The sequence below is a fragment of the Danio rerio genome, chromosome 22 (assembly GCF_052040795.2).
Source record: "Danio rerio strain M-AB ecotype USA chromosome 22, GRCz13ab, whole genome shotgun sequence".
Taxonomy (NCBI): Eukaryota; Metazoa; Chordata; class Actinopteri; order Cypriniformes; family Danionidae; genus Danio; species Danio rerio.
Window position 1 is genome coordinate 705622 of NC_141042.1, and position 15241 is coordinate 720862.

Consider the following 15241-nt stretch of genomic DNA (forward strand, 5'->3'; position numbering starts at 1 on the left):
ATTTTAGGTTAGCATTGTGGAATACTGACATTTTTCTTGCAATTCTAAATTTGCATCTTGGAATGTTGTCTTCTTCCTGGAATTCTGTTTTTTTCATGGAATTTTGAGTTTGAATCTTGGAATATTCACTTTTTTCCTTTGGTTTTTAGAGTTGAAAACTCCAAATCTTGACTTCTTTTCTTGGAATTTTGAGTTTGCATCTTGGAATACTGCCTTTTTTGTTGTGGTTTTCCACGTTTTCTCTTTTTTCCTGGGAATTTCATGCTTAAAACTAACAATTCTTGTATTTTTCTTGGAATTTCGAATTAGCATCTTGGATTTCTGATATTTTTCTTCTTCTGATATTCTTCTGCATCTTGGAATGCTGGCTTTTTTCCTGGAATTCTGTTATTGTTAAGGAATTTTCAGTTTGAATCTTGGAATTTTCACATTTTTTTCTTGGAATGTTTAGTTCAAAACTCCAACTTTTGACTTCATTTCTTGGAATTCCCACTTTTTCTCTTGGAACTCAAAGTTTGCATCTTGGAATACTTTGTTTCTTCGAATTCCAATTTTTTTCGTTTGCATCTTGGAATTCATACTTTTTTCTTGGAATTCTTATTTTACATGTTGAAATACGGTTTTATTTTTTGCTTGGAATTCAAAGTTTGCATCTTGTAATACTGCCTTTTTTAGTTCTGATGTTATGTTTAAAATTTACAGTTCTGGCATCTTTGCTTGGAATTCCCAGTTTGCATCTTGAAATACTGACTTTTTTCTTGGTATTATCAATTCACTCTTCAAAATTCCAACTTTTTATTCCTTTGAATTCTGAGTTGGAATACCGACTTTTTTTTCTTGGATTTGTAAATTCACACCTGATAATTCTGACAAAATCTGGGTTTTCATCTCACAATATATATTTTTTTGTTTGTAATTTTTACTTCTAATTCTAACTTTCATTCTTCAAAATCTAAATTTACATCTCACAATTCTGAACTGTTTCCTAAAGGAATTCTGACAATTAAAAAAGTAACAAGAAACCAATTTTATATCATAAACAGCTTTATTACAAGAACAATTACATGTAAATCTACAATACAATATTAATCTGTAAAATAAATACAGCATATATTTTGAGCTCTTTAACAATAACAGACCTGTGCAAGCTACACTACTCCAAAAAATAAAAAAAAAACAAAAGAAACCCCAAGTGCAATTCTCAATCGACGGCGAATTATCCAAAAAACAGGATATTTACAGACGGGTCGCAGAAAACAAGCAGAGTTCTAGAGCTGGTAAAGAGCTGAATGCTAAACTTCAGAAAGCCGACAGAGCTGAGATCTTGATTAGGAAACACATGAAAGCTGGTGTTCGTACTTCTTTTGAAGTTTATTTTAATGTATTTGTAGAGCGTTTGTAAATATGATGTAGTGTCAGCGTTCATGGAGCAAGAGCAGAACACACTTCTGCGCAAATTCGTTACGAAAAATGTCTTTTTATCTTTTTATTAAAATTGAAATGCGTAAAATTGCGTCAATTCTAATTCTCGAATTGACGTTTCACGCAATTAGATTTTCACGCTAAACCTAATGCAACAAAATAATTTCACGAATAAATTGCGCAAATAATTATTTCATTCTTTGTAAAAAAACGTGCATGTTAATTCTCAGTTTTTTTACATTTCTTATTTTTTAACTTTTTTTATTGTCATTGCAATATTTCTTATATATTTGGTAGAATAAGTTTTTTGCTATAATTATTCGTAAAGCATTTCTATACTAATTCTGTACAAATTTAACAAAAAAAAAATGTTTTCCAAAAGATTTGCATAATTCTTACAACATTTTGTGCACGTAAACTTTAAGCCTACATTTATTTCAACACAAAAACTTCATGAAAAAATTGTGCAAAAATGTTTTCATTAAAATAAACGCAAGAATGATTTTGTTCTCTCAGTTCTTTCTGCTCGTGTTTCATGAACGTCGCCAAGTGTTTTTTTTTTTTTAAACAAAATTTAATGTAGTAGAAAAACGTAATTGCAGCTCAATTACGATAAAGATGTGAGAACTTACTGGCAGCTTCATGAAGGTTTATGTGTAAAATAACATAAAGGGTTAGAATTATAAATAGAAGAAGAGGAAAAAACAACATTTGGCACCAAATGTTTAGAGTTTTAAAACATTAGCTACGTTTTGTGCAATAAGGCAATGTGAATATGTGCACGCTGAAATAAAAATCAGCGCTTTATATTGTTCGTAATGAAACAGTTGTCATGATTCTGTGGTCCCGTCGAGAGACAATCTCTGGAAGACTGAGGAATGGATCTTTCCAGAACATTTCCACTTGTAAATGTTAACCGTTGACATAAAACGGTTGAAATAAAAACGGAATAAACGGTGTCGTCTCTGGTTCCTGAAGGTCGTTTTCTGTCAATAACGCTGCTACGAGACGAATGCAGCTCCAGACAGATGAAGGTAGATGCAGGTCAAGAGTTTATCTGTGTGTGTGTGTCTCCTTCAGCTACTGGCCGGATTTGCGCGGCGTGGCCACTAGACGCTTCTTGGCTTGGTAGAAATCTGAGAACAGAGAGACGATATTATTTGTTTATTATTAGTCGAACTCACGCTTTAAATTTACATCAAAATACAAGCAGTTTAATATTACTACAATAATACTACACTCAGTGGTTCATTATTATAACAAAAAAATTAATTCTAAATTTGTATTAATGTAAAAATATCTATCAATATGCGATTATGTATATAATTCAAATATGCGATAATGTAAATCAATCTGTGTCGTGTTTGTTAGCTGAAGTTTTTGGTTGATTAAAGTACAATATAAAATAAATTCGCAATTTAAAAATGCATTAAAATATAAATATTAGATGAAAAATTTAAAAACAGAAACTTAAAACTTTACATCTAAAAATTCAACACTTTTAATAGGGTATTATAGAAAAATGCATAAAAGCAGATCATCAGAGAGTTGCATTATAGAAACACTACGACATTTATTTATTTACCTTTCTTCAATTTTTGTTATTTAAAAAAAATAATCAACAAACAAACATAGCTATATACATAAATAATAACAATACTAAATAATAATAATAAAGAGGTCTGACCTGTGATGTTGGTCTGTTTGCGCTTCAGCTCGCTGCTCTTCTCTGGGGTTTTCTCCACTTCATGCGGGAGTGCAGCACATCGTTCTGGTGTTTTCGGGATGTTTTCCTTTCCAGCGGCGGACTGTCCGGGCTGATGAGCCTCACAGGGCCGTTTCTGCTGCTTTTCCTGACACGCGCGGTACAGTAGTGGCACGCGCACGCCGGACACGCCCTCCCAGTGGAAGTCTCCGCCCTCTAGTGGTTTCTCAGACGCAAAGTCGAAGCTCCAGCGTCGCGATGCGTCCTCCAGATCGCGCCGTAGCGCCGCCCGGTACTCACGCTGCAGCTGCTCGCGGTCCACCGGCCCGAAAAGACTCCGCCTAGTCGGCCCATTACCGAGTGAACGTAGGATCCGCTTGTGCGCCGCCATTGTGACAATCTACAAACACAAACCACAGTAAAAATCACGTTAAATATCGCAACACAATACATCGTTTCAGCATCGAAATCACAAGGCCATTGTGTCGCAATCATACTTAAAATCCACATGAACCAGAACCTGCATTTTTTTTCGTATTGTGACGCAGTTCCTAGACAAACTGAATTCTAAATGAAAACACAGTGGGCGTGGCTTGTTTTTTTCTACTGCGAGCTGATTGGCTGTAGTAGAGTAGGCGTTTCATTGGGGAAAGATGGGGAAAAGGGTTTGGGGAGAGTTATTACAACCGAACAGACTCCTCCTCCTGCTCAATTTTGTTTGTTGTCATAGCGATGACAGTTTTAGGGGTGTGGTTAAGAATGTTAGCCACACCCAATACCTCAGACAGATCAATCTGAGAATTTACCTGAACAAACAGGAAGTTAATTTACAGATTTACATTAAGGATTACAATGTAAACTATTGTTTTGTTAATAACATGCACAGATGAAGTGTTCATCACAAAATTAGCAATGTGAGCTAACAACAAGAGGATTTCTTGTGTACTTTAAAATAAAGCCACAGTCATACAGACCTATGTTTAAGCCCTAAAGTTAACTGTTTACTATTTGGAAGTTAGACCATGCTAAAAATAGGGTTTTGCAACACCAAGCATAGATTTACCATAGCTTTGTGTCATTATAACAATCCAATATTACATAAACAGACAACTTCATAATTCTATAAGAGACCTAAAATATATATTATTATATAAATACATAGTTACATCAATCAAAAGGGGATAAAAAACAAATACAAATGGTGACTACAAAATTCTAATAGATAAAAAAAAATATATAAATGTACACACACACTTCATTAAATAATATTTTTTATCTACTAATGCAAAAATCTTTATAATCTAATATTTTAAAAATAAATAATAATATAAATATCAATAGGTAATTACAGACAACTACATAATCATAATTCAGTAAGGTATTACACAAAAAAACATATAGATCAATCCAGAAAACCTTAACATTTCGCATGCTAATAACACATTTTCCTCGTTAATATCCTACCGCTGACTGCACGCGAGCTCTGCGCCTCTGAGCTGTCATGACTGAGAGTTTCTGCGGGCTGGTGTGCTTTTATATTGGGCAGTGAGTCACAGAGGACCGGCATTTGTTCGGGCATGTTCGAGCGGCTGCAGTGAGCGCGCCTGGCCGCCAGAGGGAGCAGCGCTAGACATGCAGCGCCGCCTACAGCTGAACAGCTACATTATTAGTCCAGCAGTGAAGCTTCATTATCAAACCACTGTAGTCCAATGACTTAAAGTAACTTGGTTAAGCCTTTAAACTGAAAACTAGAATCTTCATATAAAATTAAGAACTGTCATTAAAACTGACAGTGTTCATTATAATTCAATTCCTTTTTAACCTTTATCTTAATATTATGGTAAATAGTTTTTAAAATCACCATATTAGGCAACTGATTGACTTTTCATTCATTTAAAAAAGTTGAAAAATTAAGTTAATAATGTTTAAATTACACAAAACTTTGTGTAATTTTATAATGATAATCCATCTTAATCTGCATTAAATGAATGAAACTTAACAAAATTGAGTTTTTTCTTTGTAAGATACATGATATCTACATATTATTTAGCAAAATGCCAATATTATACGTTTTCTTCATAAAAGTTGGCGTTATATATATATATGGGTGTGTATGTACTGTATGTGTGCATTTAATATATGCATCATCAACAAAATAAAATTACTTACTTAAATATATGATTATATATATATATATATATACACACCCGTCATGAACTCTCGTGCATTATAATGGGCAACATGTTCTTGAGGGTCAGAGGTCAAATTTTTTATCTAAGATGTTCAGTCTGATTCTAATTTTAAGAGACTTACCAGGAGACCTTTAAGATTTTTAAGAGACTTACCACACCACAACCCTGACAAACTAAACTGCATAATTCACTGAAATAATGCATGTCATGATTAAAATATATAGAAAATAATACACTTACTAAATCTGACAGTGTATTAAATCATTGGTAGTTCTGAATATTTCTGTAATGTGGCGTGCTCTTTAGAGTTTTCCGCCCAATTTTCAAAAAGTTATTTTCTAAAAAAAAAAAAAAAAAAAAAAAATTAGATGAAGAAAGAAGTTTCATTGGTGACGTCACGCGCCTGTCACTGGACTCTGATTGGCTTCTGCGATGGAACGTGCCGTTCCTCTCGAGGAAAAAAAAAATTCAAGAAGTCAGCGGGAAACCGAGCCCGCCTGTGATTGGCCAGAAGCTGACAAGAACACGCCCTCTCACTCCAGCGCTCCACGTGAAGCTGAAACTCGTGTAAGCCGGTGGAAAACACGTCGAGATCTGATACGACCGAGACTTTGGAGTTCACAATAACACAATAACAATCGATCAATCACAACTCACACCGGTCGATCAACACAGTTCTCGATTAAAGTCAGTCTGAGGTGTTTATTTCAGTCGAGTGTTATCTGACAGAGCAAACTAAAGTTTAGAAAAGTTCCACTAAAGCACTCACAGCATCACATTAACACAATTTCAGCATATATAAAGCAATATATAAGCAAATACCCGACAACAAACGTGCAAAAGTATTTAAAACATGCAACTTACATGTTTTGAGCTTCTGCAAGAGCTGAAACTGTAAACCCGCTGATGTCAGAGTGAATGTGAGGGTTTCAGATCTCCTCAGGAGCAGTATCAGGTTTAAAACAGGAGCTGTGGAACACCTGAGGCTGGAAGTGTGGAGAAACTCAATCCTGAGCTGGAGGATCTGCACACTGGAGTTTTTCTGCTGCCTCTGACGACACTTTCCCAAACTTTATGAACTCCGATGGGCGTGTCGAGGCGGTGGGCGGAGCCTGCGAGCGCTGCACGTGGACTAGAAGCCCGGTAAACACATGACCACACGTGAGCGCGTGGAGACATTCCAGAAGATCAGCGTCACAGAAAAGAACAGAACCTTCCGAGGAGCCGCCCAGAAAACGCGCTGTTTTTACACGAGACTGTGCTATTATTTACTCACCAATAACAAATATAGAGAAATCAATGATCACGCTAACAAATCAAATAAGCACATATATTCTATAGATATATTTAACATTTCTGAAGTACTACTCCAGGAGCTGCTGGGCATATAGTAACCCCACCCAGATGTACTGATTTACAGCTTGGTGTTTTTTTGGGTCTTTCAGCCTTTGTAAGCAAAAAGAAAAAAAAAAAGTGTGTAAACGTGGAGAAAAAACACTGTTCTTGCATGTATGACGTCAGGAACACAATTTTTAAGAAAGTGAGATTTCCTGAACGAATATATATATACACATACACACACATATTTGTTTCCTAAGATTAGTATCTATAAAACTGCAATGTTTCGTAATTTTTGTTTAATGGTACAGATATGGAGGATGAAGCCTGCAAAAACTATAAATAAATAAATACGCAAATAAAAAAAAGTATAAATCCACAGATTCCTGCATAAATGAAACAATAAATACGCAAATTAATAAATCTACAAATTCGTGCACAAATAAAACAAATAAATATGCAAATAAATAAACAAGTAAATCCACAAATTCCTGCATAAATAAAACAGTGAGTAAATAAATATGCAAATACATGAATAAATCTACAAATTCCTGCATAAATAAAACAATATATATATATATATATATATATATATATATATATATATATATATATATACACAATAGATAAATAAATTAATTAATAAATAAATATGCAAATACATGAATAAATATTTATTAATCCACAATTTCCTTCATACATAAAACAATAAATAAATACACAAATACATAAGTAGGCCTTAATAAATCCATAAATTCCTGCAGAAATAAAACAATAAATATGCAAATAAATACATATAAAACCCACAAATTCCTGCATAAATAAATATAAAAATAGTGTGGCGAGATTATTAATTAAATAAATTATACAGATGTCAGGGGAATAAGAAAATGCTCAACTGAAAATGAAGCATTTTTTTTCCTTCTTTCAAACCGCACGAATAATTATTTATTTATTTATTTTTGCAGGGATGCAATAGATTTATATATACACTTATTTACTTGCATACTTATTTTTTGTTTGTTTTATTTATGCAGGAATTTATGGATTTATTTACTTATTTATTTGCATATTTATTGTTTTATTTATACAGGAATCTGTATTTATTTGTGTATTCATTTATTGTTTTGTAGGTTTCCTCCTCAATAAACTTTTTATTGAAACATGTATTTTGTCAACTTAATCAAAGATAAATTTTGGCATTTTTAGAGTTGACAATGTTATACATGTAATATTTAAAATGTTCTAGTGTTTTCCTTTATTCTGCAGAGCTGTTGTGTCAATTTTCTACAAATGGATTCAGATTTTATTGTTTTGACAGAATACAAAAGAAGTCTGCATGGGAATTTATTTTTGTCTTTTTTACATTGTCACTTTGACATTTCCCACACCCTATTATTTAATCATATGATACTGCATTAGTGCATCCGATACGAATTATTCTAGTAAGTTTTCATGAAGCTATGACAAATAATTAATGCAAGACTGAAAATTAAATCCATATTCTCCTTTCAATATTAATGTCTATATTTTTAAGTTCATAAGGTAATCAAACATGACAATATTTTTTTTTACATGCAGCCTATTTATTCTATATGAATAATATTACATAACTAAAGCATAACTGTCTATAAGCCAACATGCACAGACAAAAGCACTGAAACGGACAGTCATTTAGCAGCTGCTGTCCACTAATGAGGCTTGAGCGAGTCTGTGGTGTTTTCCCACGACTTTTATCGCAGGCAGGAAAGACCCTTCATTAGTGTTTAATTAATGGCCGCTCTTCATTAGCGAGTTTGCGCTTTGGCGGGAGTCTGACAGAACGTGACGCTTACACAAGATCAGTCTGAGCTGAGGAGGTCCCGGGAAAAATTCTGACGTCACGGAGTCTTAAGTAGAGAAGCGCGGGTAAGTTTGACTTTTTCATTCATTCAGATTCATTCATTTTAAACGAAAGTTTCATCCCCAAATTAAAAATGCTTTAGCAAATTATACCACAGAGTTTATCATCCATACAGTAAAGTACTTCAACTGCTAGTCACACAACAACTACAGTAATATAAATAAATGTAGTTTTCTATTTTGTATTTTGTCTAATTTAGTTTTAAATTTAGTTTCAACTATTTTATAACAAATACAGTATTTATTACAGTTTATCCGTTTACTATAGTTAATACTACATGCTGGAGCATTCATTAAAGTTTTTTATACTATAACAATACACTTGATGGTTCACAAACACATATAAGACTAACTCATTACAGTATTGTTTATTAGTTTGGAATATAACAATATGATTGAATGGAAGCTTCAAACATCCTCATGACTTCAAAATGGATTATACATGAAATATTTGCACTTTAAAAGATTGACATGAGGCTTTACATAAGATCCCACACAGTCTGAGGAGGTCCCGGGAAAATTCCTGACGTCACGGAGTCTTGAGTAAGGAAGCGCGGGTGAGTTTGACTTTTTCATTCATTCAGATTCATTCATTATAAACCAAAGTTTCATCCCATAATTAAAAATACTTTAGCAATTTATACCACGCTTTATCATCCATACTAAAGTACTTGAATTGCTTTACAATTACACAGTAAAATAAATGTAGTTTTCTACAGCTATAGGGTATGTTTTATAACAAATACACAGACAAAAATTATTCAAAGATGATTTCTTGGATTTACTCAGTTTATTTACGTTCAGTGGTTGTCATTAATTTATTTGGGCTGAATTTAAACAATCATATTAAGTTGAACATTGATTAATTTAACTTGTTTAAACTCAACACAAATAATTTGCAACACTTCTGCAGTAATCCTCTTTTCCAGTGTAAACCTTTCACCTACTGTAGCAACGAACTAAAGTATACCACAGTATTTTATACAATTTAACAGTTCATACTACAGTATTCAGGAGCATTCATTAATGTTTTTAACCATACACTGGTTCAAAACACAACACTATAACTTCTTATAGTTTTTTTTATCAGTTTGGAATATGACGATATGATTGAATTGAAGCTTCAAACATCCTCATGAGTTCAAACTGGATTATACATGAAATATTTGCACTTTAAAAACGTGACATAACTCTTTACATAATATTCCAGTCTGAGGAGGTCCCGGGAAAAAGTCTGACGTCACGGAGTCTTGAGTAAGGAAGCGCGGGTAAGTTTGACTTTCATTCATTCAGATTCATTCATTTTCAATGAAAGTTTCATCCCAAAATTAACAATAAATGAGCATTTTCTACCAGTTAATCATCCATACCATAGTAAAGTACTTGAATTGCTGGTTACACAACTACAATAAAATAAATAAGCCAACATGGTTTTCTTTATTTATATTATACTACTAATACATCATAGTTTAATGTAGTAACGAAGTATGCTACAGTATGTTTATCAGCTCACTATAGTTAATACCAGTAAGCTGGAACATTCATTAATGTTTTTAATATTACAATAATACACTGTATGGTTAAAAAACACAAGACTAACTAACTTATTATAATGTTTTTATAAGTTCGGAATATAACAATATGATCGAATCGAAGCTTCAAACATTCTCATGACTTCAAAACGGATTATAAATGAACAATTTGCACTTTAAAGAGTAATTTATCAAACCAAATGAGTGTTAAAGCAAGATTCTAAACTGTTTAAAAGTGTGGAGAACTGCTCAAGTAAAACTCTGTAAACCCGCGAAGGCGGTAAAAATAACATCTCATTATGTACATTGAATGATCCTTCATCACCCTTACAGAAAGGGTTGAACATCCACACCTCTGTCGGCCTGTTACATAACATCTGCTTCAAAAAGTGGAGGGAATTTCAAGGACTTTGACAGTCGCCACCCCGAAGTCGAGTTATGTAAGAGGCTATCTTGTGATCTGTGCCCTTAAACCCCGATAAATAGCGTTAGCATGAATGAATGACGGCTGTGTTTGACAAGTAGGCTAGGTGGTTTAGCCTGAATTAATTACGTCACTTAGCAAACGCAGTGCTTCACTCCCAAATGAATGGATTTTAATCTCATTTTTATCCACTGACCAAACCAGAACGAGATGTCTGACTTATAAATGACTGTATCATGTGTTGAGTTACAGAACTGGAGTCAATGAAACATGCTAATTTTGCTAAATCATCGCGAAATTTAAACAGCGGTTTAATGAAGAGATCCATTTATTCTAAAACTGCCGTCGTTGTAAATGTACAATATTTATCAAGCACCCAACAATGACCAGAATAACCCAAATACAGTATATTTATTTTTTGCTAGCCAAAATATTTGTGTTAATATTTGTTGTGAGTAGATGAATAAAACACATTTTTAAAATCAAAAACATTTAAATATAAATATATTTAGGAGTAAATAAAACATTACCGGCCATATTATTATTATATATATATATAGGAAGGCTATTAAGCATTTAAGTAGTAACATTAGTATTAGCGTATTTTCTTGGATTGAAATATACGGAGGGTAAAATACATTAAAAAATTGTCAATTTGTAAAAATAAATAAATAATTTAAAGATATTTTAGCCATTTTTCTATATAGTTTGAAAAGCATTTTACCAAATAGCCTAGAATGTTTAGCTATATTTCAGTAGATTAGCTTTGCTTGAGTTAAAAAGTCGCCCTCTGCTGTTATTATAACGCCTATACAACCGCAAATTTACATAAACGCGTATATATATATATATATATATATATATATATATATATATATATATATATATATATATATATATATATATATGTTACATTAATTCTATATGATTTAATGCATGTCAACCAACAAACTAAAAACAAACACACACAATTAGAAAAAAAGTTTGTCGTGTGTGTGTATGTATATATATATATATATATATATATATATATATATATATATATATATATATATATATAGATAAACACAATATGAATTCTTACAAGTTGCAGATGCCAGTTTAATTTTTAACCTCGATGTTTGTACGTCTTTAGCAATATATAATACAAGAAGCATTATTACTGAATTGAAATGTTAGAATTGTCTATAACAGACATGGACTTCAACGCAAAGTAGCAAAGGAGATTGGGCAGCTAATGAGATTCAGTTGTAAAGCATTACTATAAAACAATCGGATGCAGTCAATGAACTGTACACAAACTCTAAAATTCTGACATTATAAAAATTACAGTAAAGATGAAGGATTTTGTAATGGGTTTTATTTCAGATCCACAATATAAACCTTACAAACACTACAAGGGAAATAAAATAAACATAAGAACGAAAGCCATCGTTGATTCCTCGCGCTACTGCCATGATGTTGCCATTCCATCGCTTTGCTTCTGATCGCACAAATAAACCAAACACTCGTGCGCAGTGCAGCAGGACCAATCACAATCGTCATCAGAAATACAAATAAAACGAGTCTTAAAAAAAGGTGAGATGCCATCACATAAAACACTCATAACCGCAGCTACTGAAGGTGAAAGAACTGCTAAAATAAAGATATTAAAAAAAAAACAAAATTTACAAGGGCAATAAACTGTCTCTCCAAAGTTCTCCAACATGTTTGATCAAGGTTTCAGTCACAAACATCGACGCTCATTTCCGGTCATTAGATCTGGAACGACTGCAATAGAACAGACGGAGATCAGAGTGTGGAAATGGGTCAATCACCATTATAAAATTCAGCACACGATTAATAGTCTAATCGATTATTGCGGTTATCGGGATTTTCTATTTTGGGAGCACATACAAACACACACACATACATACATACAATTGAAGTCTGAATTATTCTCCCCCGTTTATTTTTTCCCCAATTTCTGTTTAATGGAGAGCAGATTTAGTCATCACATTTCTAATCATAACAGTGTTAATAACTCATCTCTAATAACTGATTTATTTTCTCTTTGTCATGATGACAGCACATAATATTAGACTAGATATTCTTCAAGACACTTCTATACAGCTTAAAGAGACATTTAAAGGCTTCACTAGGGTAATTAGGGTAAAGTTAGGGTAATTAGGCAAGTTATTGCATAATGATGGTTTGTTCTGGAGACTATCGAAAAATTAAGCTTAAAGGGGCTAATAATATTGACCTTAAAATGGTGTTTAAAAAATTAAAAACTGCTTTTATTCTAGCCGAAATTAAACAAACAAGACTTTCTCCAGAAGAACAAATATTATCAGACACACTGTGAACATTTCCTGAATATGTTCAACATCATTTGGCAAATATTTAAAAAGGAAAAAAATTCAACAGGGGGGCGAATAATTCTGACTTCAGCTAATATATATATATGAACAGTTCAGATGCAATCTCTAAACACAGTCTGAAATGTTTTTCCCAGCCTCCTATGTTTATGTTTGGTTATTTCAGTTGAAAGGCAATGAAAAAAACTCATCCATCACTATAGATGTAAAATTACTGAGCCAACACACAAGAGTTGGTGAAAAATGCTCATTTTAGAAGAAAATATTTCAAATGGCTTTAAGAGGTTTTTGCATCTAAACTCTTCGTATATTCACACACAATTAAAACAAATATGCACATGTTTGTAATTTTAATGTTAATTTTGTAAACTGTCATTTTAGCAATGCTTAGAAATATTTTTTGCAAACATGTACATTGTACAAAAACATATTGGGTAGATTTGCTGCAAAACTAGTTTAGTAGCGATGCCATACAAATGTGATTTACACACAGTAAAACCCAGTGTTTTATTGCCAGTTAGGGCAACTCAAACTATGAGGAAACTGATTGCAACAAACCATTTAAGTTCAAAAACTAATCATTATGAGTGCTGTGTACTTAATCCATACGAGTAAACGAAGCAATTTAAGCACAGTAAAACCCAATAAATGAAGAGAACTCAAACCAACTGAGTACTGCAAAAGCCAACAAGGTAAAGCAACTCAAACTGTTTAGGAAAACTGACTGCTACAAACTATTTGAGTTAAAAACTACTCTATATGAGTACTGTGAACTTCAATTAAGTTGAATAAGGCATTTAATAATCTCATTACCTTCATGGTAAAAAGTGATTAGTTATTAAAGCGAGTAAATCAATTGCCTTGAAAGCAACTTGTTGACTACAAAAATAATGCAAGTAAACCCATTGTAACTCGGAACTGTTAAGCTGACTTAATTTTTATAACATGCTTATTGTCCTCACTTTTTAAAAGTCAACTAATCCTTTTTTACAGTGTCAGATTATTTTAGCACATCTGTTTTCAAATAATTACTGTAATGATTACAATATTACATACTTGGTGCTTCATTAAGTCTATAAAATCTACAATTATCGCCTGTATTGAATTTAGAAGAAGCGCTGGAGTCTGGAAGAGCAGATTTATTTTAGTAACTGTCATTTTGCTGGATACAGAAAAGCTGGAAAAAACAAACATAATAAGTGCGCAGTGGAAAAAAGAGATTAGTTTACTTTTATTTAAAAAAAAAAAAGGTAATACAATTTGCATAATTATAAAAATTGTCAACTTAATTTTAAGTTACAATGGGTTTACTTACATCATTTTTTTAAAGTCAACTTGTTTTTCTTAACGCAATTAGTCTACTTGCTTTAAGGAACTACTCACAAGTAACATGCATGTGTTGGATGTTTGCCGTTTTTTCTGCACGCGCGATCAATTCCTGATCCTTTAGCATAAAGGTTTTAATCTAAAGACAAGTAATTTAATTACTTTTGATGAGCTAAAATATTTCTGAGTGCATTAACCCACTGATGACAGCCACTTTGTGGTGGCTTTTAAGGTGGTTAATGAGGTTTGTTGTGTTGCTTTGGGAGGTTTGGACTGAACAGGAACAAAGGCTACCTAATTAACATTGCATTCCTCGAAAAAAAACAAAAAAAAACAATAGCGACGATATTTAAATATTGATCACGAACCACAAATATCGTTATCGTAATAATAATCTGATAACCGTGCTGTCCTAATTTAAACAAATACACAAGAGGTATTAATCACGACTGCACTAAAATGGTGGATGGCAAAAAAGTAACAAAAGTCTTACCTCCTCGACCGGGAGAAAGATCGTGAGGGTTTGTGGTTCCTCTCGCGGGACAGAGATCGCTCCCTTCTGCGTTCTCTGGAGAAAGATCTAGGCAGAGTGCAGAACCGCACATTAATAACACACAACAGAGACGTTTCATGTAGGCGTTCGGAAATTTGCACGAACTCTCACCTGCTGCGACTACGACTGAAGCTCCTCCTCCTGGGAGATCTGAAGAAAGAAGAGAAGCAGAGCGAGTGAACGTGCAAATCGAGACACAGACGCAGCTCAAATTCCCTGAAACTCCAGCCTGCTAACAGTCAAACGCACTCGTCACCGCCCTGATACAGGGGTGGAGTCGCAATGAGCGCTCGAGAACCTTGCTAAGAGCGCTACGCTCCAGTCTACACAGTAGTGCACTAGCAAGAGGACAAACTCAACACAAACGCACTGCAAACAATCCCACAGAATGAAGACAATGAAAGAAAGCAAGAGCAGCTCTCAAAGCCCACGCTTCCTATGTAACCTGAACCTCCGTTTGGGCTCCCCATCAGTCTGCTTGCCTAAG

At 33.3% G+C, this 15241-nt stretch overlaps 5 protein-coding genes across 8 annotated transcripts in view; 3 read left to right on the forward strand and 2 right to left on the reverse strand.

Annotated features, from left to right (window-relative positions):
- Nucleotides 1-15241, forward strand: part of zgc:112334 — a gene marked incomplete at its 3' end in the record, with an annotated part of 817035 nt that overhangs the window by 526811 nt on the left and 274983 nt on the right.
- prkar2ab (protein kinase, cAMP-dependent, regulatory, type II, alpha, B) overlaps nucleotides 1-15241 on the forward strand; it is a 773085-nt gene that overhangs the window by 482863 nt on the left and 274981 nt on the right.
- The window catches only part of celsr2 (cadherin, EGF LAG seven-pass G-type receptor 2), a 223612-nt gene that overhangs the window by 194514 nt on the left and 13857 nt on the right, over nucleotides 1-15241 (forward strand). The gene's annotated exons all lie outside the window — the stretch shown is intronic.
- cdkn1a (cyclin dependent kinase inhibitor 1A) lies at nucleotides 1027-6378 on the reverse strand. 2 transcript variants are annotated; one of them, NM_001128420.1, is given in 3 exon segments: nucleotides 1027-2558; nucleotides 3110-3527; nucleotides 6184-6378. In NM_001128420.1, coding segments are annotated over 2 exon segments (465 nt in total). In that variant the 5' UTR covers nucleotides 3519-3527; nucleotides 6184-6378; the 3' UTR covers nucleotides 1027-2502.
- Nucleotides 11866-15241, reverse strand: part of srsf3b (serine and arginine rich splicing factor 3b) — a gene marked incomplete at its 5' end in the record, with an annotated part of 33222 nt that continues 29846 nt past the window's right edge. For all 3 annotated transcript variants that reach the window (NM_201323.2, NM_001309472.1, NM_001309473.1), the window contains 3 exon segments: nucleotides 11866-12285; nucleotides 14695-14781; nucleotides 14866-14904. In NM_201323.2, the coding sequence (NP_958480.2) occupies nucleotides 12258-12285; nucleotides 14695-14781; nucleotides 14866-14904 (154 nt within the window). In that variant the 3' untranslated portion in view covers nucleotides 11866-12257.

What these genes read in the sequence shown, in the direction of transcription:
- cdkn1a (XM_087302183.1), bottom strand. Translation starts at nt 4,630, where the DNA reads ATGACAGCTCAGAGGCGCAGAGCTCGCGTGCAGTCAGCG. An exon ending in GAGCTCGCGTGCAGTCAGCG is followed by an intron (nt 3,528 to 4,591) that starts GTAGGATATTAA and finishes TTGTGTTTGTAG; the next exon opens with ATTGTCACAATGGCGGCGCA. An exon ending in CAAACAGACCAACATCACAG is followed by an intron (nt 2,559 to 3,109) that starts GTCAGACCTCTT and finishes CTCTGTTCTCAG; the next exon opens with ATTTCTACCAAGCCAAGAAG.